Source organism: Bubalus kerabau, chromosome 3 (genome assembly GCF_029407905.1).
Source record: "Bubalus kerabau isolate K-KA32 ecotype Philippines breed swamp buffalo chromosome 3, PCC_UOA_SB_1v2, whole genome shotgun sequence".
NCBI classification, from domain to species: Eukaryota; Metazoa; Chordata; class Mammalia; order Artiodactyla; family Bovidae; genus Bubalus; species Bubalus kerabau.
Genome location: NC_073626.1, coordinates 27,835,941 through 27,849,831, shown reverse-complemented (window position 1 = coordinate 27,849,831; position 13,891 = coordinate 27,835,941). Strand labels below are relative to the sequence as shown.

Below are 13,891 nucleotides of genomic sequence, written 5' to 3'. Positions count from 1 at the left end.
ATTTCAGTCTGAATTTGGCAATAAGGAGTTCATTATCTGAGCCACAGTCAGCTCCTGGTCTTGTTTTTGTTGACTGTATAGAGCTTCTCCATCTCTGGCTGCAAAGAATATAATCAATTTGATTTCAGTGTTGGCCATCTGGTGATGTCCATGTATAGAGTCTTCTCTTGTGTTGTTGGAAGAGGGTGTTTGTTATGACCAGTGCATTTTCTTGGCAAAACTCTATTAGTCTTTGCCCTGCTTCATTCCATATTCCAAGGCCTCTAGTGTGGGCTAAACCCCCACCACCATCTGCTGGGTGCCTGTGCTATAGAAGAAAGGCTGGAAGTTGGGTGTTGCCCTTTCCTGAACCGTTTAGTCCCAGCTCCCACTCTTTTTTAACTCAGAAAGGACTTGAAACCACTGCCGTGAGCTCAGTTATCCCAGGAAGGTTCACACTGGTTCCCAAAGAACAGAGCTATTGATGCAAAGGATATGAGGTACTGGAGGAATGTGTCAGTCCATCCATCAATAATAACAGTAACTATAATAACAGGTCTGCCTCTCAAGCTATGGAGGAAGAGTATATGAGGTAATCCAGTAAAGTGCTTGGGCAGCGGCTAGGACTTGTTTAAAGCTAGTTATTATAATAAATAATAATAATAATAATAAATAAATAATAATAATAAAAAATAACTAGCTTTAAACAAGTCCTAGCCGCTGCCCAAGCACTTTACTGGATTACCTCATATACTCTTCCTCCATAGCTTGAGAGGCAGACCTGTTATCACCCATTTCTCAGATGAGTAAACTAAGATAAAACACAGAGGGCATGCAGGGTATAGAGTCAGAATTCAAAACCAGAGAGTCTGAGTGGAGAGTCTGCTCTCATACCTGGAGACCAAAGAAAACACTGAAGCATATGGAAACTTCCATGTCATCATTGTTGTTGTTTTGTCATTAATCCAACTCCAACTCTTTGCAACTCCATGGACTATAGCCCTCCAGGCTCCTCTGTCCATGGGACTCTCCAGGCAAGAATACTGGAGCGGGCTTCCATTTCCTCCTCCAAGGGATCTTCCCAACTCAGGGATCAAATCCACGTCTCCTGCATTGGCAGGTGGATTCTTTACCACTAAGCCACCTAGAAAGCCCAGAAGCTTCCATAGGTCTCAGTTATTACAAAGGCATTTCTATGCAGCAACTAGCTAATGGAGGACCCAAGGTGTCCATTCACACCCAAAACCTAGCACCTCAGCCTGAAACAGCTTGTGAGTCATGGTAACCACTCCCTTGTGCTTCTATTTCTCCACTGTCCACCCCAGAGAACAATTTCAACCCCTCCCTACCCACCTGGCCTGCAAACACCATGGCTGCTACTTACGTGTGTGTACTGATCTAGCCGGTAGACTTTCTGAGCAGCTGGAGGTGTCAGGGCAAGGTGTCGAGGCTGATGGAGACTGAACCTCCCGCAGAAGGGCTCTGTCCCACTGGTGAGGTGCCCATCAGAGGTGGAACCTTCTAACCCTGGATGAAGTTCAGATAAAATAGGAAGACAGGAGTAATTATCAAACAGAGCTCCAAAACATGTCTGCAGGGAATGGGTTATGGGTTCTCCATGACATCGGCCTCTTAGCCCTTGGGCAAGCTGGGCAGGGCTCGGGGTGGCCAGCACCCTCCAGCTCGAAGGCTCCACCTATGAGAAATACATTATGTCTGCTCCAGAGCATTAAAAATCTATTATCATTTTCTATGTGTACCACACACACAAAAAAAATATTGAGAAGCAAAGAGGTAAGGCGTGTTGACTGCAACTTAGTTCACCTTACGATTTCTAAAACATATCCTCACATTTTTGGAATATGTTAGACTACCGTCTTCGGCTTCCCACGTGGTAAAGAACCCATCTGCCAATGCAGAAGACATAAGAGACTTGGTTCAATCGGTCGGTCGGGAAGATCCCCTGGCATAGGAAACTGCAACCCACTCCAGTATTCTTGGCTGGAGAATCACACAGACAGAGGAGCCTGGCGGGCTTCAGTTCATAGGGTCGCAAAGAGTCAGACACGACTGACACAAGTTACTATGCACAGTTCAGACTACTGCATTATGCAAGAATTCCTTTGAGATGTGATTTGAGTTAAACAAGATTTGCACTGTTCTGCTGTCTCTCCTGTATCGGTTGCTCTTTCCCACCTGTGGCATGAGATGCAGCTCCTGAGCCTAAGTCATCAGCATCCTTCGTTTCCAACTCTCTGCTCCCCTGACAGCATGGAAGGGATGTCCTTTCTTTCTCTGATTCCCACACCAAGCAGCTCCCTCCCAAACATGCAGCCTCTCTCTTAAACACTGTGTCCAAATCCAGTTTCCAATGGAATGAACAGAGTCACCTTGGAGATGAAATGAAGATTGTTCCCCGTTTACATTAAAAGAGAGAGAGAGAAGATAAGGGTGAAGAAGAGGGTCGGAATTTGTCAAACCAGGAATCATACCTTGTTCAAATCCCAGCCAGAGTAAGATGTTCGCTGAAAGGGGTTCCAGTTTGCATTTGACTGCAAGTAACTCCTCAATGGCTGTTTGAATCTATTAATAAGAAAAATGACCAGGAGCTCATGCCATGGACGTAAAGACTACCTCTAGTTCCCCCACTTCTCCTTATGTGAATAAAATGCCCACCTGATAGGCTGTGGCATTTGCCGGGATTGGCTGACTAGAAACGTTGTCCCAGGTAAGGAAGAAGTTCCCTATGCCAGACACAGTCAGCATCTATAAAGTCAAGAGAGACAGAATTAAAGAATATGTGTTCATTGAGCCAAAAAGACAATCTAGGAACGTAAGACATACTTCCCTGACTTGCTATAGACAGTACACCAGGAAATAGGACCTAAATGGGTCAAAAAGCTGTGAAATCACACATGTATACACTCACAGGCATGCAGACATGGGTGTGAGTGTTAGGAGGACCTTATTTCCTCTCTGAGGAATACGTTTCCAAAGGAAGATTTACCAGGACTTTGGTACCCAAAACTAAGTCCATGAATCAGGGCGTCACAATAGTAAGACTCCTTTTAAAAAAAATCCTCTCAACTGTATTGGATGGATGTCCAATCTCTTTTGTAGGAGAGTTATCATTATGGCTCAAGTCTCCTGGCTCCCAGCCAGCCAGCACTAAATTCCTTGCAGAGTTCAGCCCCTGAATCTAACCCCATGGGACAAAAAACACAGGCAGACCTGGATTTCTGGAAGTCTCTGGGCCCAAGCTCGGATCTGATGCTTCTCCCGGAGGTATGTGCTGACCACATCAGGATTCAGCCAGGTGTTGTGGATCTGGACACCAATTCTCACCCCACTGCTGGGGGCTGTCCCTCGATGCTCTGCTTCCAGGTAGTACCTGGCTCCCCCAAGCAGCTCCAGCTTGGGGGTCTTCTGTTGCTGGGTCTTGTCACTCCCATTCTGCTCCCAGGAGTCAAACCAGCCGGCAGTGCCCACCCTGATAGAGGCCATTTTCACCTGCACCCCAGTAAACACATCAGGACCGATACTGTGAAGCTTCTGGGCCTCTCTTTCTCAAGCAAAAAGCATCTAGACAGCTACTAACAAGGGACTTGGGGGCTGTTCTGCCTTTTCCAACAAGTTAGCCTGAACTTTCTAAGACTAGTCTATGCATGCCTCTCCAGTCATCTCTCTCTCTCTCTCTCTCTCTCTCTCTCTCTCTCTCTCTGTCTAAATCACATAGTATTCAGATGAGATGGATGGGCCATGTGTAAACCTGGAAGAGCCAACCAGAAACCCTAACTTTACATGATGCTGTGGGTAAAATCATATGACACCCTTTGAGAAACCTAAATGACTTGACCACATCAAAATCTATGATGCTTCTCCACCCAACTAGCAAAGTAATTTCATAGAAGCATATTCATTATTTGAGAGAAAATACTGTGTTTCTTTGACAATGGCATTAAGTAATTTTGGTTGTTTGCTAAAACACTTATTTTATCCTTCAAAACTGGCCAGAAAATTCCTGCATAACACTAGCTACATCCACACCCAGAATCAGTGGTAAAAACAAATTCTGAGTCAGACAAATCTGGATTTGAATTCTTAATATGCCTCTTTATCACCCCAGTGGCCCTGGATTGGTCATACAAGCCTTCTAAGCCTCATTGTCCTCATCTGGAAAATGGAGATAAAGAGACATAGCTCACAAGATGCTGTGAAGTTTAGAAACAAGGTATGTAGCATAATGACCAGCAAGCTCTGTTTCAAAAAGTAAAATCATGTAGATTATATCTCAACTTTTTAACATTTCTAATTTTAAAAAACCCATACACACACATGCACGCACCAAAAAAAATTAAAGTCTCTGGTTGCTTAACAGAGTGTTACAACTATCCATAGACCATGAAAGCCTTCATTTTGACTTACTGGGTTTTTTTGGTGTGTTTTTTTTCATGAGTGAGGGACTGGGGACAAGAAGAAGGAAAACAAGAAGGTGATGAATACCTTGGTCCTCAGGTCCTCCGACCAACTGAAATACAGAGAAGCCTGGTTGTCAGCCTGGATCCAGAAAGTGTAATTATTTGTCTCTGGGGCCACAAAGAACCCACTGAGCCGTGCTCTGGAAAGCAGAGGAACACAGAGAAAGAAGTGAGGGCAGCCAAGCCCAGTATCACTGACCCAACTACGGAACCCTTGGATTTTGTTTGTCTTTATGTTAATGAGGAGGAAACACTTGACTCTTATGCCTGTGACTGGCCAGAGCCCTCTGGAGGCATCTCTTCCTGTGATGCCTGTCGGGCTCAGTATCTCAGCCCATCACTTCAAACTGGCACGACTCCCCAGGCAGCTTGCATCGTCTTTGGGAAAAGATGCTGTAGCCACAGCATAGGGTCACCTGGGGGCTTAGCTGAGATCACTTACCAAACATGGCCAGTACAGGGTCTGGCACATGGTTAGCATTCAATCAATAGTAAGTATCATTCTCATTATTAGAAATAGAGATCTTCAATCAGAGTTTTCTCTGATTTGATTTACATATGAAGAATACAGAGAATATTTTCTGAGAATAGCTTTGAAAATAACTAAAGTTCCATCATTATCATATTAATAAATATTCCAATGTTTTATTTTAAATTTTTGTATTTTACAGAAACGAATGCCAGAAAGAATAGAAAGAGTTGTTCTCTGGTTTGGGGCTCCTTGAAATGGCAGAGAGAAACCTACATGTCATACCAAATAATCAAAATGTTCTTTTATCTATTGAGGTGGGACTCTCCTTGATGCCCCCACACACACTGAATATAGCTGAAAGATTTTCTTTGGAACATTATTTATGGTCCTCAGAAACTATAACAAAGCTACAGTACTAGGTGCCATCAAACACACACACACACTATTTATTGCCACTCTAAAACCATATCCTGGTGGTTATATATCTAATTAGTAAGACTTTCAAGACAATAGAAACTTAACTCTGATCAGATTTCCTTCCCTACTTGGTTCCTTCAATGTCTGAAATTCAATGAACAGAGAACAAAGCCTTCCTTTTCACAACTGAATTAACCTTTAAAATGGCCAAGAGACTTCCCTAGTGGTCCAGTGGTTAAGACTTTGCACTTCCACTGCAGGGGACATGGGTTTGATCCCTGGTTGAGGACCTAAGATCCCACATGCTATGCTGCACAGCCAAGATAAGAACAGTCAAATCCTTGAAAGAGGTTACAGATTGACGAGAATTCACCCGCCTGCAAATGCAGGAGACGTAAGAGACACAGGTTCGATCTCTGGGTGGGAAAGATCCCCTGGAGGAGGACATGGCAACCCACTCCAATATTCTTGCCTGGAGAATCCCACAGACAGAGGAGCCTTACAGGCTACAGTTCATAGGGTCGCAAAGAGTTGGACACGACTAAAGTGACTTAGCACAGAATTCAGACACAGGAGTCATAACCAACCTCTCTGAGGAGAGTTTCAAAGAAAGAAGAGATCCATCACACCTATATACAAGCTTAGAGCATGCTATGTCTCCACAGTTCTCTTATTTTCTACATTTTTAAGCCCACATTAAAATAATGAGAAATTCTGGCCACATCCTTGAAGGGATCAAAAAGACAAATCTAAACTAACCCGGGAAACTTTACCACACTGCAGTCACTGCTGTAGAAAACAATGTCCCCCAGGCCCACAGGAGCTTACCCCTGCTCTGCACCAGCCATCTGGTTGACCTAAAGCACTGGATAATTGTTCCCACAGAGCTGTTGGCTGCCCAGCCTCTGCTCCCTCATATGCGCAAAGGGCAACTGTTTGAGTCTTTCTTTAGCATCATCCAGATATTGGTTTTATCTCTTAACCACATTCCTACAGGAAGTTTTGCCCTGCTCTTTACCAAGCTTCCAAGCCTACCCAGCTAAATATTCTGATGAATAGTCCTCCCCAAAGCAGATTTCAAACTAAGCTGTACAACATATGTATTTTACTCATTGATCAAAATTTAGCATGTACGCATAAAGGGCCTGTGGTCCATGAACATAACCAATACCGGCTGAGAACAGTGATCAAAATTTGTGGCTGCTGAGTTAGTAAATACTTTACATTTTCCCCCAGAAATCTCATTGCTTACTCATCTGTCTCCCAGCCTCACCCAGGCCAGTAGATTCACTTGTGATCTGGACATCCACTTTTCCTACAAACATACCTGAAAGGTTGCCCTTCCTTTGACCAAAATCCAGATGGAGAACTGGCATTAGGGACGATCTGCCAACTGTACCCAGGGGTGGCTTCAGTCAGGTCCAAGTCCTCAGAAGCATCTCCAACTTCAAAGAGAAGCCCTCGATTGCCTGTAAGACACGTATGCCTCATAAACATCAGAGGGGGTTTCTCCCCCAAGCGGGGGAACTTCTTGACTACAGATTCAGGATGAAGATGATACAGGAACGATTTAGAAGGTGAGTCAATTGAGACCCAGATGGAGTAATCATGTGAGACATTATAAAGATTATACATAGAGCTGATTCACTTTGGTGTACAGCAGAAACTTACACAACATTGTAAAGCAACTTTACCCTAACAAATAAAAGTGAAAGAATACCCCCCAAAATAAAAAAGATAATACAAATGTTCTAGAAGGTGGAAACTACTGCTAGGTGTAAGAATTCAGCCTCTGAGAAAGAGACACCTGACAAGGAGCAGTAAGGGGGCATCTTCTCAGAGGACCATAAAAAACAAAGAAGTGCTTTTTAATGGGAGTGTCCAGATAAGAGAAAAATGTGAAAAAGCAAACAAAGGCTTGTGAAGCCAGGAGTGCACTTCAGTGCACTTTTAATGTCATGAGAACTCTATTCCCTAAACCCTCTTTGTCCCAGAAAATTGGCAATCCTCACATTTTTCATGAGTCCTGACCTCAGTCTGTGAACATGCAGCAAATCATGTGACAGGCTGCCATTACATAACATTCTAAATGTCATCTATTTATTTGTGTTTTATATTGAAAAAAAAAAACAAAACCCTGAGACCAAAGACATATGTGTGATCAGTCAGTTCAGTTCAGTTGCTCAGTCATGTCCAACTCTTTGTGACCCTATGGACTGTAGCACGCCAGGCTTCCCTGTCCATCACCAACTCCCAGAGCTTGCTCAAACTCATGTCCATTGAGTCAGTGATGCCATCCAACCATCTCATCCTCTGTCATCCCTTTCTCCTCCTGCCTTCAATCTTTCCCAGCATCAGGGTCTTTTCCAGTGAGTCAGTTCTTCACATCAGGTGGCCAAAGTATTGGAGCTTCAGCTTCAGCATCAGTCCTTCCAGTGAATATTCAGGACTGACTTCCTTTAGGATTGACTGGTTTGATCTCCTTGCTGTCCAAGGGACTCTCAAGAGCCTTCTTCAACACCACAGTTCAAAAGCATCAATTCTTTGGCACTCAGCTTTCTTTATAGTCTAACTCTCACATCCATACATGACTATTGGAAAAACCATAGCTTTGACTAGACAGACCTTTGTCAACAAAGTAATGTCTCTGCTTTTTAATATACTGCTTTGTGTTATCAATGCTGCTAAGTCACTTCAGTCATGTCTGACTCTGTGCAACCCCATAGACGGTAGCCCACCAGGCTCCCCCATCCCTGGGATTCTCCAGGCAAGAACACTGGAGTGGGTTGCCATTTCCTTCTCCAATGCTTGAAAGTGAAAAGTGAAAGGGAAGTCGCTCAGTCGTGTATGACTCTTAGCGACCCCATGGACTGCAGCCTACCAGGCTCCTCCATCCATGGGATTTTCCAGGCAAGAGTACTGGAGTGGGGTGCCATTGCCTTCTCCGATACTGGCTACTAATTGGGTTGACGGTAAAAGCTCTGGAATCACCCATGGGTGGGTTCAGAGTCCAGCTCTACCACTTACTTGATGGGCAGCTTTGAGCAAACTGCTTCACATCTTCATTTTCTCCTGCATCAAAATGGGGTCAATAGTAAACAGAGAAACTGCTCTAAAGACTAAGGGAGCTGAGTTACACAGCAATTATATCTCAATAAAGCTATGGGGAGAAGTAAAGTCAGTTTGGCAACTCTGGAGGGAAAAAGACTAAGGGAGCTTAAAATATATACACAAAGAGCCGGAAATATAAGTACTCAGGAAAGGATAGCTAGGGCTGTTATTATTATTTTTAATTCCTGTTTTATTCCCTGTTAAATCCTAAAAAGGGGAAACAGATAAGGGATAAGCAGAAAAATAACAGCATATTTTAATGTACTATTTGAGGTTTCTCAGGCTCAGCAGTATTGATATTTGGGGCTGAATAACTCCGTTGGGGGGCTTCCCTGGTGCTGCCTGCAATGCGTTTTAAGGGCTGTACAGAGCACTGAAGGATGTTTAGCAGCACTTCCAGCCTCTACCCACTAGAGGTCAGTAGCACCGCCATCCCAGTTGTAAGGACCGAACACTGCCAAGTGCCCCACGCCTGCTACTGAGAACAGCTGCAAGACAGGATCATTTGTCCTGTTACCCAATGCATGAATTATTACTCATTATTACCCAACACAGGGCTGTGTGCCCGACACGCACTGAGGCAAAACAATACCAAAACATCGGAGCCTGGAGCAGAGAAAGGTTTACTGCAGAGCCATGCAAGAAGAGTGGCTCATGACTTTAAAAAAAACCCAAGCTCCATGAAAGCTTTTCAGCAAAGTCCTTTTATAGGGAAGGTGAGGGAGGGGCGTTATTAGTTGCTGCAAATTTCTAGGTGTCAGATCTTTTGTTCTTGAGGTCAGGCCATAATGTTTCAATCTCCACCAAAACAAATGTTAGTCTCTGTTCTGACAAGAAAGGGCAAGGTCCCAAGAAGGCTCAACCTTCACCCTCTGAGATCCAGGTCCTAGTTAAGAGGAGGGGGGTCCCTGCAGGTGCTGGTTACCCTGCCCAGGGAATGTATGGCCAGCACTCAAGTTTGGGTCCTCCTGCCAGTGCCCAGCCCAGCTGAGGAGGCAGCTCTCAGCTGGCGGTGCCCTCAGGTGTCCAGACCTTACCCAGTCACCATGACAGAGGACTCCAGCTGCCCCTCAGGATCCTCAGGCCGCCCAAATCAGGGCTACATCCCATGAACTGCAACCCATGGAGACCCCTGCCACCATTAGGTCGCAGAGGCAGACATAAGGGGAGAAGCCGTCCTTGACTCAAGACCTGCGCCGGTCAGTGGGAGGCTGGGGTGAGGGCTCGGGAGCTCTGCAGGACACAGCCCTCATCCTGTCCCTGAGACCCCCAGCTCACCCGCCAGCCTGAGACCAGACAGCCTGGAGGGCCCTGGGGAGGAGACTGTGATCTGCCTGTCTAGAGCTAACGATCGAATGTTAACAGCTGCCTGTCCACCCCACCCCTATTACTCTTCCATAAAAGAAATTCCAAAAGCATTGTATAAAGGACATTGTCAACCATCCAGAACTGCCACATTATGTTTTCTATATACATTTTATTTATAATGTACACTTTAAATTCTTTTGATCTTATTTTAGAGCAACATTCTTCAAACTTGCCTGCTAAATGTAATAAGGAAGCCTAGAAATACAATAAAAATTACTTCCTCAAGTTAAAAAAATCAGCAGCACTCAGGAAATTCCCCTACCATGACCCTGGTAGCTTCCAGCAGGAACCGCTGTGATAGGAATCAGACTCTCTATTCCCTGAATTCAGACTCACATTTTCTCCATCACTTGCTTCATATAGTCATTTGTTACCTTGGATTAGAGCTTTCCCTGAGTAAAGACCACAGATCAGGGACCTGGAGAATGCCCAGCCTAAGCTTTGAATGAGTTTTTACACCCGAATGGCCTTTCTTTAGAGAGTTTTCCCCTCGATGAGACTCAGGAGATAAACTCCCCTGCCTGTTCTTTAACTGTGAAGTCAGCCCCTGTGGGGCATGTAGGACTCCAGACACCAACTACCCTTCATCCCTAACTACACCTGAGGTCCTGTTCTAATGCTTCCCAGAAAAGTGCTTCCCTGGTGCAACTTGCAATTTGTAGACATGGGGTAGGAGGTTTAAACACAGAAGGTGGACTTTCCTGGTGGTCCAGTGGTTAAGAATCCGCCTTGCAATTCAGGATACATGGGTTCGATCCTTGGTCCTAGAAGATCCCACATGCCATGGGGCAACTAAGCCAGTGTGCCACAACTACTGAAGCCTATGCGTCTAGAGCCTGTGCTTCACAAGAGAAGCCGCTACAGTGAGAAGCCCGTGCGCTACAACGAAGAAAGCTCATGTGCAGCAACGAAGATCCAGCCAAAAATAAATAAAGAGTAAAAAAGGACAGGTGGAACCTGCCCCCCTGCCCCCTCTGTTTCTGGTGGCCCCCTCACAATACCTCTCTACTTTTCAGACTAACAGACAGTGCCCACAAGGGCAAAGAAACAACATTTAAATGCACCCCGTTACACCCCACTCTCTGCCTCATCTAACCGTCCTATGAGCATAGAAGAAGCAGTCTGTTGCTCTGTCTTCTTAGAGCATGAACTGGAGTGCGGCTGACCCAGAGCATGGAGGAGGCAGCTCAGGCTTTTCCACCAATCACTATGGGAACGTCTTGATGTCAGTTACACGTCCTGGATCGTGGTTTCCACTGAACCCCTAGGGCTAGGAGTGCCGGGTGTTGCCAAGCATCTGAGTAAAGCTAAGAATACCTCTGAAAGTAAAGCTCTGATCCATGATGCAGGACTCACTGAGCAGCCAATCAAACAGCTGAGACCAGATTCAAACACCTTCCTTTCCACTTCCTGCCCCTTGTGGTTAAAAAATGTCACCGAGGCGACTTCCTTACCTGCCTGAGGAGCAGAGAGCCTTGCACCTTTACTCGGGGCCCTGGTGGTACACTCAATCCTCCTGGGAGACACATGTCTAATATCACACGGAATGCCTGAGGGGAAATTTAAATTAGATACAGATCTCAGCAGCAATATCAATGGAGATACAGATGTGGCCAGAGGACCACACTAAAGTAGACAGGCTCCTGTTGCAGGGCAAAAGGCCGGAAGTGGAGAGTAGAGAGAAAGTTGTGGGAGGAGACAAGAAAGAGAGAATGCAGAGCAGTGGAACACAGGCCACTTAGAACGATCAGGAAGAAAGCAATGCCAGCCATGCCGTTCCGTGGAGATGACCGAGCTAGGGAAGGGAACTGTGACAGGAGAGTGTGAAAACATCGTCCAGTATCCTTGGTGTCACCAGCTAGAAGAGCATCCCATCAGGCAGAACAAAGGGTTCTAGGCAGGTTTCACAAAAGCATTTGCCCAGGGGGCATTCCAGAAGAATTGGTGTAACAAATGCCCACCCACTCCTGCTTATTCCTACAAACAGGGCTAAGGAGGAGGGAATGAGGTTGCCTTTTAGAAGGAGTGAAAAGTGAAAAAAGTAAAAATGTTAGTCACTCAGTCATGTCCCACTCTTTGGGACCCCATGGACTGTAGCCCACCAGGCTTCTCTATCCATGGAATTCTTCAGGGAAGAATACTGGAGTGGGTAACCATTCCCTTCTCCAAGGGATCTTCCCAACTCAGGGATTGAGCCCTGGTCTCCTGCAGTGCAGACAGGTTCTTTACCATCTGAGCCGCCAGGGAAGCCCTTAAAAGAAATACTTTTGTGAAAAGGAGCTGTGCCCTTGCTTCTCTTCCCTCCCCAGATGGGGACACCAAAGGAACTTGCTCTGATTTGTGAGTGTATCTGCAACAGGGCATTCTGTTACATGTTTGCAGAGCTGCAAGACCAAAATCCCCTCCTTTTCCCAGTCTCAACCAAACATAGGACAAAGACCGTGGAACAGGGTAACAGGAGGAGTCAGAAGAGGCAAAGATTGCTTCCCTTCCACCCTCTCCAGACCAAAAGAGATATATAATATCCTACAGCATTCAAGTATGAACTCTTTTCAGTCATTTCAACTTACCTGCAATGGTAACCTGGGCAGGGTTGTCAAAGAAATCTCCTGTAATTGTGATGTCTGTTCTTCCCCCAAGGCTCCCGGTTTCTGGAAACACAGATAGTATTTCTGCAAGAGGAAAAGAAAAGTAAGTTTCCAAATATAATCCAGGATGTGACCCAAATAATAATATAATCATGTTGCTGCTGTTGAGTCACTAAGTCCTATCGAATTCTTTGTGACCCCATGGACTGTAGCCCACTAGGTTCCTCTGTGCATGGGATTTTCCAGGCAAGAATACTAGAGTGGGTTGCCATGTCCTTCTCCAGGGGATCTTCCCAACCCAAGGATCGAACCCACATCTCTTGTGTCTCCTGCACCGCAGGCAGATTCTTTACCGTCTGAGCCACTATACAGGATCAATATTTGAAAAGAGTGGGAATTGCAGCTTTTCCCATGAGTTTCCCCATGGTTGCTCATGCTATCAGCAAAAATCCCTGCATACCATGAGGCTTTCTTAGGACATCTGTCTCCTTACTTCAAGGACCCTATTTATACATCACAGAACAATAGGTTATACTTTATAGAGGCCTCAACTCCACATGCATTGGTCAAGGTCTCAGCTTACACATATGAGTCTGTGATTTGCTCTAAGCAAAAGAATGAGTTACACTGTCATATGCCACAAGTCCCCAGGAATTTAACTTTTTCTGATCTTTTCCCCTCCTATGATCAAACTTTGAGAGTTCTAAGTTTCATCCCCTCAAAGGGAACAAGTAGTCATGTTCTCTGATTAATTGAAGGTACAAAGAGGCTAATTACGAGTGGTTACCACTCCAAAACAAAAGCAAGGGTCAAAAAATCCAGCTTTGACGGAGGTAGGCCACCTACAGAGTGAATGGCATCGACCCCTTCACTTAGGAAATTTCTTGCACTTTTGGCAAAGGTAGATTTCTGCTGCCTCTGGGATTTGAATCAGCCTCACAACTTTTCAGTGGTTTTGAGATTGTACTCAACTTGAGAAGCTAGCACTCATTTTCAGTAGTCAGCTTTCTATTCCTGGACTGAGTTCACAATTCCATGCAAGTTTCCAGTTTTTCAGATTTTGCCTTTTTTGTATACTCATCAGATAGCAACACAAACTTAGCATCTGTATCAGCAAATCATAAATCCTTGAATGAATACTCAGAGGTGAGATGCTAAAGTAACTACAAAGATGTGCTTTTAGATTTTTAAGCACCATCTCTTTTCTGTTATTCTTTTAGAACATACAATAAGGATGATTCCCCTTTCTTTTACTCAGTCTATATCCCTAGATTTTATATAAAAATCCATGACAAAGCCTCTTTTAATATTTTATTTTTACTTTGAATTTAATTTTAATAATTAATAAATAAACATTAAATTTAATATTCAAAAATTTAATATAGGAACTAAAGTCAACACTCAACAAGGAACATAGTCTCACACAAAACCAAAGGGCCATCAATGACTGCAGGGAAAGCTTTAGGTGTTAATGATCA

The 13,891-nt window shown here is 44.6% G+C and overlaps 1 protein-coding gene across 1 annotated transcript in view; it reads right to left on the bottom strand.

Moving 5' to 3' along the window:
• The window catches only part of PKHD1 (PKHD1 ciliary IPT domain containing fibrocystin/polyductin), a 440,275-nt gene that overhangs the window by 406,238 nt on the left and 20,146 nt on the right, over positions 1-13,891 (bottom strand). The window contains exons 11-18 of the mRNA XM_055574400.1: positions 12,396-12,497; positions 11,280-11,375; positions 6,674-6,815; positions 4,483-4,597; positions 3,211-3,489; positions 2,656-2,745; positions 2,472-2,562; positions 1,364-1,506 (exon numbers count right to left, since the gene is read on the bottom strand). Coding sequence (XP_055430375.1) covers positions 1,364-1,506; positions 2,472-2,562; positions 2,656-2,745; positions 3,211-3,489; positions 4,483-4,597; positions 6,674-6,815; positions 11,280-11,375; positions 12,396-12,497 — 1,058 coding nt within the window. The remainder of the gene's footprint in view (positions 1-1,363; positions 1,507-2,471; positions 2,563-2,655; positions 2,746-3,210; positions 3,490-4,482; positions 4,598-6,673; positions 6,816-11,279; positions 11,376-12,395; positions 12,498-13,891) is intronic.